This window comes from Chamaea fasciata, unplaced genomic scaffold (assembly GCF_029207755.1).
Source record: "Chamaea fasciata isolate MVZ Bird 193981 ecotype frontalis unplaced genomic scaffold, bChaFas1.0.hap1 SCAF_6, whole genome shotgun sequence".
In the NCBI taxonomy this organism is placed as follows: Eukaryota; Metazoa; Chordata; class Aves; order Passeriformes; family Sylviidae; genus Chamaea; species Chamaea fasciata.
In genome coordinates, this window is record NW_027094091.1 from 48,445,823 (window position 1) to 48,458,989 (window position 13,167).

Here is a 13,167-nt window from a genome sequence, read left to right on the forward strand (position 1 = left end):
CGAAGGTTTATATATAGATCTACCTCTTCCATATATAACTTTCAGTGGTTTTTTTGTTAATTATTACTTGCTTGGAACAACTAGATTTGGTGATTTTTCTGGTGATTGAACTAAAAAAAGGCAGAAACTTATTGCAACAGGTCTGTGGCCGAATTTGGATGGCAAAAGTTTAGAGGCAGAAGAATAAATGCTTTTAGCAACATAAGTCCTTAAAGATTTTGTTTACTGGGGAGCTGATTTAGAAAGCATTAAAAGCTATCATAGTTCAGCAGAGAGACAGGATAAACTGAACTTCTGTGTATGTGTCCCAGTTTATCCTCAGAAGTGGCTTTTCTGAGAACAAACTAACTGAAGCTTAGGTAGGATACCAAATTCTTTAATAATACTATCTGGTAGCTTTAAGTCTGGCATGAGCTTATTGCTAAATTAGTTTGTCCTAGAATTTTGCAGTCTAATGATATTAATTCTGCTTTAAAGTATGCAAGTTAAAGCACTAGAAACAAAATATACATTGGTAAATCACCAGTTTAACAATAAAAAAAAATCACATAAGTTTTGTTCTGGTTTGGAATTTGATAGTTTATATTGCAATAACACATTGCTTGGAAAAACATGTTTGTGGCCTTTTGGTGGGAATCCTACTGATCTCTTGAATTCCCATTGTAAGACAGTCAGCTGATGCTGGTGATACTTTTGTGTCCTTTCCTGTGCAGGAGAAAAATCACATTTTTTTTAAAATCTTGAGTTTCACTAGATGGCAGCCTCTAAATGTTTCAACAGGAAATTGTGTTCCTATAGAGAAACTTAGCAATTGGACTACAAATCCCAACAAGCACAGTAAAAAAAAAAAAAAAAAAAAAAAAAAAAAAAACACAACCCTGTACAACTTCCTTTCGTACAAGGGTCAGTAAATATAACAAAGCTGTTTGAGATCTCTTGGTGAGTGACTATTTATTTTTAAATGGTTTTTAGAATTGGTATGGGAAATGTTCATAAAACGATTGTTAGATTGAAAAATGTATTTATAATGCATTTTGCTTCCCATGTGTTAAGGTGATTTGGGAAAATACTTAGACTGATCCAGGTGGCTTTTGGAAAGAAAAGAATTTTTCCTTTACGTTGCTTCAGAAGTCTAATTTGTTGAATCTATAACCTTCAAGAAAACAGTTTTGCTGCAACTTTTGTCAGGAAAAAAAACAGAATTTCTGATCAAAATAAGAATAATTGATTCAAAAAGTAGGACACTAAATTTGACTCAGTAATCTTGAGTCACAGCATGGATTTGAGCATCTCCAGAGGACAGCATTGGCTGTTAATATAGGGAAGATTATGGCACTGTTATTTTAATTTCCTATTGAAGTACTTGGTGTGTTGCATTTATGTGTATATTTAAAGACTTTGTTCTTACGAGACCTTTCTACACTCACAGACATAGACAAAGTTGCTTAGAGGATTATGAAAATGCAAAGAGTTTTGCTTATGGGGAACCCAGTTAAACTGTAGATACTACACTGTGACTGGAACACAGTGACCTCACTTTTTAGGAAGTCCTTTGAGTCTTGGCATATGGTTTTTACTTGTTTGTCTGCATTTTTGCATGCTGTATTTTGCTAGAACTAACACAGCACCTAAACAGGGCTGTATTTTGTCTTTTGGCCACTCCATCCAGACTGAGGTAGCAGCTCCTACAGGTTCCCTACTGCCCCACGCATGGTCAGTGTTCCTTGAGAACCAGGAACAAGAGGCAAGACTGGCAGCTTCATTCCCCCTGCACCTTCCTGCTTCATTGGGGCTGGAAGATTCCTAAGACAACTGAGGGCAGATACCAAGGCCAGAGCATTGTATGGAATTTACTGCAGTCTAGGAAGTTAAGTATTTGCAGTTTGAGAGAAACAAGACAGACCTGCTTTCTGAGAATACCATGGAGATTGGAAACATTGGATTACAAACTACTGTACTGCAGTTTCATTTTGGCTTTTTTTTGCCTGTTGAAGAAAAAAAATCCAGTTTCTGTTATAATGAAGCTTAACTTCTGAGCTCAAATGCCTTTTGTATGCTTGAGGTCCTTATGTATAACTGAAAAAAACCCAAGGTTGAGGCAGCCCTGCCCCTCAGAACCCTGGATAACTGAGGGTTACATGGCAGCCAAACAGGACAATTGTGATGGCAGAGGTATCATGCCTAGTTTTGGGAACATATTTGCATCTGATTCCCAGGGGTGGTGTTGGCTTATCTTTGTTAAATTTCTGTGCCATGCCGTGCCTGCACAGGTCAGCACCATGGGGCGGCTGGATGGGAAGATCATCCTGTTGTCTGCGGCAGCACAGGGCATCGGCCGAGCAGCTGCTATTGTAAGTTGGAACATGTTTGTTCTGCTGTGCCTGTGCAAAGTCTCTCATTCTAGCTTGTCCAATGGCCCTTGCACCAAACTAGTTCTTGAATTAATTGACTGTAGATCAGGCCAGAACTACCCAGTGAAAAAATCAGGGAATAATGTAGCCACTATGCTGTATCATGCAGGCTTTGTGCTGTTTGAATTTATGAAAATCTTCAACTCTTGAGTGGAGACGTTAGATAAGGTTAAGAGTAAGATTTGAGGACAGCTGCAACAGTTTTTCTAACAATAAATGGTTGGTACTGTCTGTACCTTTAATCCAGTATCTCTGTTGCTTTGTTCTGGGAGAAAATAGAAATGATAGAGGGAATATTTCCTGGTCTAAAGCTAGATACTGTGAGGCTCCCCTACAGTAAAGCCAAGGTATTTTACCTATATTCATGATTGACATAACCAAGTTCACATGATACTAACACACTGTTCACAATAAGCAACTGTAAGCAACCCTTTACAAATTTTGTTTGATTACTGTTAAACAGAATTCAAGGTACGTATTAACTTTTCAGTTAGCTTGTAACTCCTTTTGACCAGTTCTTCTCCTGCTACTTCCCTTTTCCATGGCAAATAAAAAACCCAGTAGAGTTATCTCGTTATCTCTGTAATGTAATCAACAACTCAGGAAAAGCTTCTGTAGCATTTTTACCAGACTGGTTAGTTTCTCATGCATGTGATTGAGAACACAGAAGACTGCTGATCTTGGCTCTTACATAAATCACTCTGTCCAAGGAGCAGGTAATCTTCATTATGGTTTCACTTTGTAAATACCCAACAAGCCATGGAAGACTGGTATGTTTAATGTCACTGTCCTCTTAAGCTAAGCTGCACTTAGGACACTTACTTTGAAGATTAGGGGCTACAGTTCAAGATGTCAGAATACTTTTGACAGACTTTACTTCATTAGCTGTTGATTTATCAGTAATCACAATCAAAAGAGGCTTTTGAGGAGACCATCAAGAATGAAGCAATGTCTCTGGTTAAATATCAAGTCGTGCTGCTTTTAATATTGTTCTATTCCGATTTAGATACAAAGGATTTTGTTAAAAATAAAAGAGTCCTGGTTTACAACTTCTGCCTTTACCTGTCAAATTCTGTAACTTCATTTAAATCAAACAATACAGACAATTCTATCCCTATTGCTTACTAGTGCAGCTAATAAGGGCAATGAAAATATCCATTATCTTAGTCTAGTTACTGTTCTTCTACTTTAGTTATGGAATCCTTCCTTTAGGGAAAACACTTTAAATCTGTCATATCACACAAAGTTACATAGTTGCGTGCAACTCCCTGATATGTCCAGAATGAAAACAGATTTTTTATTTCTGGTATGATCCGGAATATCTAAATATAAATTCTTGTGTTCTTCAGGCTTTTGCTAAAGAAGGAGCCAAAGTCATTGCTACAGACATCAATGAGTCTAAACTGCAAGAACTGGGGAAATATCCAGGTAAATGGCCCTACAGGAGACATTAGTTTGGCTCTTGCAAGTTTTGTGTAGGCTGTCTGAGATACATTTTGAGGATAGGAAAGCTTGAAAAAGACAGAAAAAAGGAAAATATCCAGACTAAATTCTTTTGAGGTTTGCATCGCTTTATTCTGTGGTGTGAAATAGCAGAGATATGGCACGTAAAATATTGCAACATCACTGTGTCAGAGCATTATTCCAGATGTGGAATAACTGATTTTCTTCTGTCACAGAAGAAGCTGATATTTATTTGCTAGTATAGCACCCATTTCAGTTACCTTTTGACATCACTACGCTGATTATCAAGCGCATGGAATGATTTTCTCTGATCAAGAGAACATCCCACTATACCAAAAGGTAGACCTAGTGTCTTGCATTTCTATGGTCCATACTTGGCTTATCCTTTTAATGCATTCCTTACTGTCTTGTAGAATCCGTATGTCTTCAGAAATTTAATTCTAGCAACACTAGATACACCTCTTCTGTTTGTACAAATGTTCTGGCCTGAAGATTGTTTTTCTACTGACACAACAGGAACATTCTTGAGGGAGCAGGTTTTGCACAGATGTGTTTCAAATCACAAGTGACACATTATGTTAAAAAGTATTTTTTCAATATTGAAATAAACAATGAGACTTGAATATAGTTTACAGCTGAAATTGCTTCTCACTTGATTTGAGAGAAGAAAGTGGACTTAATGAATTCCTACTATAGGCTGACAGTGAAATACACAAAACCACAGCTGGCACAGCTTTTAGCGTGAATATCAGTGAACTGGAGTTCACCACAAGCAATCCCTTCATAATTGTTTGGGAACTGGATGGCTTTTCAGATTCCTTCTGAGGGTGTTTGGGGAAATGTTACATTTTTTCCCTCTGCTAGTATGCTCACAAGGAAAGAATTTTCTATATACTCAGAGCCATTTTCATCCTTTAGACGTATGATTAATCAATCTATAATTAATCAAGATTTGGCACATTGAGGCCTTCGAATTTTATCTAAGAGAGATAATTCCAATGTGGTGTTAATCACCAGCCTGTAGTCTGATTGAATACACAAATCTCTTCAAAAGTGTGTCTATCATTTAACTAAGGCACAGAAAGCCTATTCACGGGCTTGTTGCTTTGGTTTCAAAAAACCCCAGGTTGATATCCATTTCAAATCAAATTTTCCTTAAAGTTATGCTTCAGATGCTTTACAAACAGCTTTACAGTATTTCATGGAATCATATCTGCTGGGTGAGACTTCTGGAGGCCACACAGTTCCATCTAGTGCTCTGAGTGGCACTGGTTAGAGCAGGTTGCTCAGGGCTGTGTTTAGTCAAGTTCTGAATATCTCTAAGGATGGAATTTCCTCAATAACCTCTGAAGGACCCTGTTCCAGTGTGACTGCCCTCATGATTTTAATAATTTATGCAAAATCATTTTTCCTTAGTAACTAAACTATATAAAACTCATTCATGATATCATCAACAACACATGAGAATGTGGTATGTAATGACACTGTAAGACACGTGTAACTAGTTCCAAATGTTATTCTAGAGCATGAAAGTTTATTATGATTATATATGTTCTATAATTCTTCTGTGTGAGAGTAGAGTGAAATTCAAATTTATTTGGAATGTTTTTATGGTAAATTAAGCTAGCTCATCTGGTTGTGTTATGCTGTGTAACAATTGAAACAGTTGATCATTTTAATTCTCTCCTGAAATTTTAAATAGCATGATACGCTGTCCCAGACTAACCACTGCAGTAACTTAATCGAGTGAATTGAATTGTGCTATCCTCAGCACATCAGAAAAACAATCAGCTAATCCTTAGTCAAATACATTGAAACAAATGTCATGTTTTTTCTAGGCATTCAAATACGGGTTCTGGATGTCACCAAAAAGGAGCAGATTGAAAATCTGGCCAAGGAGATTGAAAAGATTGACGTCCTCTGTAACATTGCAGGGTAACGGGATTCTTTTTGCTACTACTATTTTTCCAGTTTTCCCTGTCCTCCCGAACTACTTTCTATTACTTCAATGCATTTTATTTGTTATGTTTTAATGGATTTTATACTCTTAATACAAAGTTTTGTGTGTTTTCATCCAAACTGAACTTTTTTTGCACAGCCACATAACCCAGGCCAAGACAGAACAGCTCTGGAACTTGAATTCCTCGCTCAATGGGTACCCTGTACTGATGGCTTTGGCCCTTCTAGCACAAAAGTGAACAAAGCCTGACAGTCTGGTAGTTCTTTTTTTTTTTTTTTTTTTTTTTTTTAATTCTTCTATTGTGAAACATTTTGTTGCACATACTGAGTCTGCTAAGCGTCCTTGATACTTACCAGAAGAAATACACCGCTGCTTGCATTCTTCAAAGGTGCTCTTATCCCACTCTTTCCAAGGTTATAAAAGTTACTATAAAATGGTGGTGGGAAAAGGGCCATGGAAATGTAAACTACAGACACGTAATCCCCTTCACGCGCTTATTCTAGGTTTGTTCATCATGGAACCATTCTGGAGTGTGAGGAGCAAGACTGGGACTTCACAATGAACCTCAATGTTCGCAGCATGTACCTCATGATCAAGGCGTTCCTTCCAAAGGCAAGGCTTGGCTGCCCATGACTTTTAGTCTCTGCTGCATTTTTTCAAGTGTGAGAGATCAGAGTTGTTGCCACTGTGACAATATACAAAATACAAGCATGCTGCTTTGGATAGGGGAGCCCCTTAGATTACAGTGATCCTATTGCAAAACATTCTCTGCATTGCATAATATTTCAAGTAGACAATTTATCTAAAGGACATGATAGAGAAGATTTATTTGGGGAGTTGGCCTATGTAAACTAGCTAAAATACTTCAGACTTAATGCAGAGCAGTGAGGGAGCCATTGCAATACAGTGCTAATGTAATATACTACAGCACAAAGCTGCACAATACTACTGCTGCAAAATATTTATAAATAATGTATATTGACATGAATTTTATACAGCTCTGGAGACTATCTTACAAAGAAATTCAGGGATTCTGATGCTAACATGCTGATTAGAGCACAACAATTCAATGAATGTAGCAGCTTGAAGATGCTTCTTGGTTTTACATAATGACTGGGTTTGGGTCCACAAAACTTGTGCTGTTTGCATTCCCGTAAATGCAAAGGCCAGACTTGAAAGCTGTGATCATGACAACTACTCTTTTCAGTATTGTTCCAGTTCTTTTTGCTTGTTTGAGGGTGAGTTTTTTTCTTAGCTAAACTCAATTTTCAGAGTTTGGGGTTTTTTAACAACTTCAGGCATATTAGGTTTTAGGATGCCTAAAAATGTCATAACTTAAAGAAAATTAGCTACAATTCATAGATGCTAGACTGTTGTGCTTTATTCTTCTCCAAAACAAGTTTTGAGTGGGATCAGTGAGTTGCTGCATTGGTAGATGGTATGGTGTCTGTGTGGTGTAATTTACTGTCATCACAAGAGGGCAGTGACTGAGAGGGGGTGACTTAGGAAAAAAAAAAAAACATTCTTGGCATAGTTTTCAATCCTGACATGGCTCAGGGGAACTGAGTGAGAATTTCAGACTCTGCTTTACTGCTTCAGCCAATGGCACCTACCCATGCCAATTAAGCTTTGTTGCCCTGTGTATCAAGTGCATGCAGGGCTGTTCTGTGAGTTGCTGTGGGCTGTTTTGCTGAACATGCAGATGACAAAATAGTTTTCATTTGATTGACATAAGTACTCTTTTGCAGATGCTTAAACAGAAATCTGGAAATATTATAAATATGTCTTCTGTGGCATCCAGCATCAAAGGTCAGTAGCTTGCTAGAGCTCCTCATATAAATCTTTAAGATGATGGATATACAATATAAAGGTAGTGCAGCTTTGAACTTAGAGAACATTCTAAAGTCAAAGCTATTCTAAATCCTGTGGAGGGATCAGTTAAGGAAAAAAAACGTGAACACATTCAACTCAAACATAACTGCAAGGACACAGATGGAAAATTGTAGAAACTCCAAGATCCTTACCTCTGAGCTTTTTCAGTGTTTTGTAGCATCTTTTTTACCAGTATTTATTAACTAAAAGAGAATTGCTTCCAGTGATATCTAGGTACATATGTTCTTCAGAGATATAATGAAGAAATTACAGTTACATAACTGCTGTAACTGTGCTTTCAAAAGAAGCCTGATCATGACTAACAGATGGATTTCTGCTGTTTCTAAATCTTTGCTGTTTGTTACTAGACTAGTCCCCTAGTCTATTTACATGACTAGTCTACTTACACTATTGAAAGATTCTGTGCTTTCCTCTGGTGTATACCTGAGTAGAATTCTGGCAGTTGGCATTCCAGATAGCCTGCCCTTATGGAGAGGCTACAGCTGCTACAGGAAATGCTGGAGTCCAGAAGCTGATGCATATTGAACAATCTTAGGTCTTTCTTTTTTTCTTCTCCTTTTTAACTATGTTTCTGTGCTGCCTTATACACGGACCTTCTGTTAGGAGTTGTGAACAGGTGTGTCTACAGCACTTCAAAGGCTGCAGTTATTGGGCTAACAAAGGCTGTGGCTGCTGATTTCATTGAACAAGGCATCAGATGCAACTGCATATGTCCTGGTAAGTGTTCTTACATTATTCTGTGAACAAAGAGCAAATGCTAGAAGGCCAGATTGAGTTTGGGCTTTTTAACAAAGAATAGACTTGCAAGTGGTAACTAAAGTTACCAGGAGCCTACAAGAACAGAACATGCTTGAGTGGCTTAAAATAGAAAAGTTGTTATTCTGTGGTTAAACTGGATTTTTAGTCTGATTAACCTAGTGTCTGCACTTTATACATATATTATACAGTATCTGAATGGTTGTTTTCAAAGATGCAGTCTAGGAAGTTAGAAGCAAGCACAAACTAGCTAACGATATTTAACCATTCGAAATGTATTGACTCTAATTCTCAAAACTCTTGCCTTCTACTGAAATTTAAAATTCTGTGCTTTATTGGTAGCTTTTCAGTCTTTCTCCTGAATTATATTACACAGTTACACACAGGTGTTAAGACATACAAATAGAACAAATACACTTATATCATGATTGCTGATGCAGTTGATTTTTAACACTGAATTTAAAATTTTGCTTAGGAACTGTTGATACACCATCTTTACAGGAAAGAATTCAAGCTCGGCCTAACCCAGAACAGGTGAGAAAGCAATTTATTAGCTTGGTCACATGTGTATATATGTTTAACTCTCTTTAAGAAAAGAATATATAGCTGCATTTCTGCCCATATTTAAGAATGCTCTCAATCTTAGAGTACTGTGGATAACTTAACATTGCTGTCTCCTTTGAAAGTGTGGTCAGCTTGAACTTGACAGGGAAGCCTTAAGGTCAGACCAGAACTGAAGCCTCAGAAGGATAATACTGCCTAGTGAATGCAGAGGGTCTCATCCATGCAAGCAACTCCAAGTGCTGGTTACAGTATCCAGTGCAAAAGCAGGGGACATTTACTCTTGCGGCATGTGTCAGCCACAAGGTAGTGCAAAAACAATACAGACAGGGCATTCTGGCCTATGCATTTCAACATTATTTGGGATGCTTAACCATCCTTATTAGATAATGGCAAGTTCTCATTTGAAGGATATGGGAATATCTATCACCAAAGGAAGAAGAATTTTTTGTTGGCTTTATTCTGGAACTAGAGATTTAGGTGCTTTCTAAAAGTCTCCTAAATTCTTTCAACCTGAAATTCACATCCCTATTGAATTTGTTTTTCCAGCTTTAATTCCCTACTTAGAGCACTACAGGCAGTTATTACTAGAGGCCTGTTTCCAATATTGCTCTGTACATGTCAAGAGGTTAAAAAATTTGCTTTTTTATTTTTGATATACCAAATGATCTTGTATATCCAGGCATTGAAAGATTTTCTAGCCAGACAGAAGACTGGCAGGATGGCCACTGCTGAAGAAGTAGCCCATCTCTTTGTGTACTTGGCCTCTGATGAAGTAAGTATAGACAATAAAATGTCCTGTCACAGAATCCCATGCTACTTTGCTGCTTAACAGTAGTGAGAGTATTTGTTTCAGGATAATTTATATTCTCTTTGGAGCTGGATTATTGCAAAAATAAAAACCACACTATCTTCTTTCACTGAGTTCATCCTGCAATACAAAAGGTATTCTGAATGTTGACAGTGATTGCAAGGCATTATGTATTTGGTGCCATAGCCTGGTGGTTTCATGTCACCTGAGCAAACTGACTGACCCCAGGTCATCCTGAACGGTGAAGAGAAATGAGCTTGTCAGCTTTACCAAGCCTGCACTATGGCTAGATCAGGTTTTAAGGAGGCAGAATTAGTAGAGTTGCTGGAGATTTTAGCTAGTGCTCAGGGTGAATCTGCCATTCCAGCATAAAGAAAACAACAGACCCACTGTGGTTGTTACACGCTAGACTCTTGATGACCACTGCAAACAACACCAACATTAATGAGCACACACCAACGTTATTTCAGCTGCTATAAATTTACTGAGACTAAAAACTAGACTGGATTTGTTTGGACATGTTCAGCAGTCCTTATGTCCATGTCAAAATACTTCAATGGATTCAGTTCACTATTAATGTTGCTATCTATCAGTAGTCTGTTTCTCAATTTCATCTTGGTTTTAGTATTTCTATAATGCTAATAATTTTTTCCAGTCTGCTCACAGGGTTTTCAACGATGTGTGAACAGAATTCCATTTTTTTCAGTACATTCAGCATGTTTCAGCACTGACATAGGGAAGAATGTCAATAGCTCAGTTGTTTACCCCACTATCTGCATAATCTAAGTTTTTAGTTAGGTCCCATTATAATTATTGGCTGACCTGGTCAGATTCTGCTCAGCTGGACATACCTAATAACATCATAGTGTGAGACATTTATTCCGGCAGGTAAGATATCTAAAGTTTAGCTTTTGTAAATTTGCACTCTCAGGATGCATTCTCATCTTAAAGCCTCTAACAGTACTTCTGCCAGACTTCCTTGAATTAAGTAAAAAGCTTTAATTTCTATGATTGTTTCTGTTTACATGTTATATTACTTACTCAGGTATCTTTGTAAAAAAAAAAAAAAAAAAGTGTATAAAAAGAAAGCGGATTTTTTAATCTAAAGAAAAAATGCTTCCCTGAAATTAACAGCCATGAAAAATGACTTGAAATCGTTGTTTATTTTATGTAATTTCAGTCTGCCTATGTGACTGGTAATGAACTAATCATCGATGGAGGATGGAGCTTGTGATTGACTCTACCTGCAAATGGAAATTCATACTACGATGGGCAAAAAATGAGGACAGTGTTTCTTACAAAGATTGAGATCATGCATGTGATGTCTTTTTAAACAGATTTGCTGCCATCTCTCTCCAGATTGATCTTACTGATTAACTTTTCCTTAACTAGAGAAACACTGGAGTAAAATATACTTCATGTGGCTTCAATTCATGGCAACTCCAAAAACAGGCAAGAGCAGCAGTTTAATGTTTAAGATTTCAGGAGGCCAAAAATATTATTCAAGTTACAAAATCTGAGTTGTGTTTTAAGCAAAATCTGAGTGAAAGGAATTAATTATTACCTTTATTCTCATCTTACAAGGTATTTGGAAATTAATACTCACAATTAAATTTTCATGTACTGGAACGACTATGCAAGGGCAGTACTCTAGCAGATATGGATGGGGATATATGTGAGAGAAGGATTCTTAAATACATGGCTAGATCTTCATGAATATGCTTGACTTGTAGCACAAAAGCAAAAGGAGTGGATTTTACCACTCTACATAGAGCAAATATATTCCTCCCCAAAATGATGTACAAATATTGGACAGATTAAGAGAAAATCTGTTGCTAGGTGCTACACTTTGGTGCTCTGTGCCTTATTCTGAAGTACGAATACAGTTCACACTAAAGCACAAAGCAAAATTTCTCTGAAAAGGACTGTTTTTACATGAGTATGTGCTGAAATTTTTATTGTCATAGCACATGGTAGCTTTGATTCATGAAATAGAAACCTATTATTGTCAAGTTTCATACTCTGGGAAAAAACAGAGGTCCTGACCCAGAGATCTAAGGCAATGAATAACCTGCATTTACAAAGCATTTGTTTTAGTAACATACTGCTTAAAACCAACACGAATTACATGGTGACTGCCTATAAATATGGTTCCTTTTAACATAGCTCCGTTTATCTAGTTCATAAATGAAGCTCTATGTAATTTAATATGTATCTTCATATACATTATATACATATATATGTGAGGGAGGAATTAAGGACTAAATGCTACTGAATATGATTAATCAGCAATCAAAGCACAGAAAAAATATACAGTATTGTGTGTTTCTGTAACAACAACTGTCATGTTTATATAATTTTTGCTTAAGCTTTTCAGTATCAGCTGAAACAATATGAATTGTTTGATTTCAAAGATAATGAAACACATCTAGTTAAAATCTGGCCTCTTATTTTAAAATAATTGTATGTAAATGTAAATTTTACAAATTACAAAAGTATTTTGGTTGTTGACTTCATTGGGCTCATTGTGGGTTTAATGTTTGCCTTTACTCATGGTTGTAGCATTCTGACCTTGTGGTTTGTTTATTAGAGAGGGGTTTTAGAGAATCTAATATTTCAATCAAGTGACCCTGGCAGCCAAGCAGGATCAAGTAGGGGCACAAATCCAAAGTTATCCAAAATAGCTCCAAAAATGTTCACTGACATAAATTCAAATATTAAAAACTGAAGCTGGTAGGACACGGTTTCAATGGTTTACCTTGGAAAGAGAAAATTTCCCCACTGCAGTAACACAGGGAACATGTACTGTGTATTCTGAAAATATAATTAAGAATAATATAATTAAGAATCTGAGAGAAAATTCATTATACTCACTGCATATTGACCATCATTTCTCAGTGCTTCTAAGCTCACTTACAAGTGATTGTAGGTGATTGCAGTACACAGTTCCTGCTCAAAAACGGCGGCTGCTGTTGTTCTTGTCAAAGCACTTGTGCAAGAAAGTAAGTACCACCTGCCTTTAAATTGCAGTAAAGGCAAAAAGGGCTTTTTAAGTGGCAGGCCAAGAATCTGGTGGACCAGACAAGTAAAAATCATGACAGCTTGCTTCCTCTTGCCTTCTTAGCAGTGCTTTTCATGGAAGCGTTAACAGTTGCAACTCTGAAATGTGTTCCAATGTCATGAGGTTTTTCAGCAGACTTGCAGGAATTATTAAAGGAAAATGCTTCTTAATGCTCTTGTCACCGAATTCCCTGGTCTGTTTTTAATGGAACTGGGTAATTCTCTTTGTTTTCCTTCTACCCTAGTGATGA

General features: G+C 37.0%; 1 protein-coding gene across 1 annotated transcript; it reads left to right on the forward strand.

The window, feature by feature from the left end:
- Positions 1-882: 882 nt before the first annotated feature.
- Positions 883-13,121, forward strand: BDH2 (3-hydroxybutyrate dehydrogenase 2). The gene is made up of 10 exons (XM_066186295.1): positions 883-939; positions 2,271-2,351; positions 3,761-3,839; positions 5,714-5,810; positions 6,339-6,447; positions 7,584-7,644; positions 8,332-8,445; positions 8,960-9,018; positions 9,728-9,820; positions 11,037-13,121. The coding sequence occupies exons 2-10, from the start codon at positions 2,280-2,282 to the stop codon at positions 11,088-11,090; spliced, it is 738 nt and encodes a 245-aa protein (XP_066042392.1). The 5' UTR covers positions 883-939; positions 2,271-2,279; the 3' UTR covers positions 11,091-13,121.
- The last annotated feature ends 46 nt before the right edge of the window (positions 13,122-13,167 follow it).

What these genes read in the sequence shown, in the direction of transcription:
- BDH2 (XM_066186295.1), top strand. Translation starts at nt 2,280, where the DNA reads ATGGGGCGGCTGGATGGGAAGATCATCCTGTTGTCTGCGGCAGCACAG. An exon ending in AGAACTGGGGAAATATCCAG is followed by an intron (nt 3,840 to 5,713) that starts GTAAATGGCCCT and finishes TGTTTTTTCTAG; the next exon opens with GCATTCAAATACGGGTTCTG. An exon ending in ATGCAACTGCATATGTCCTG is followed by an intron (nt 8,446 to 8,959) that starts GTAAGTGTTCTT and finishes AATTTTGCTTAG; the next exon opens with GAACTGTTGATACACCATCT.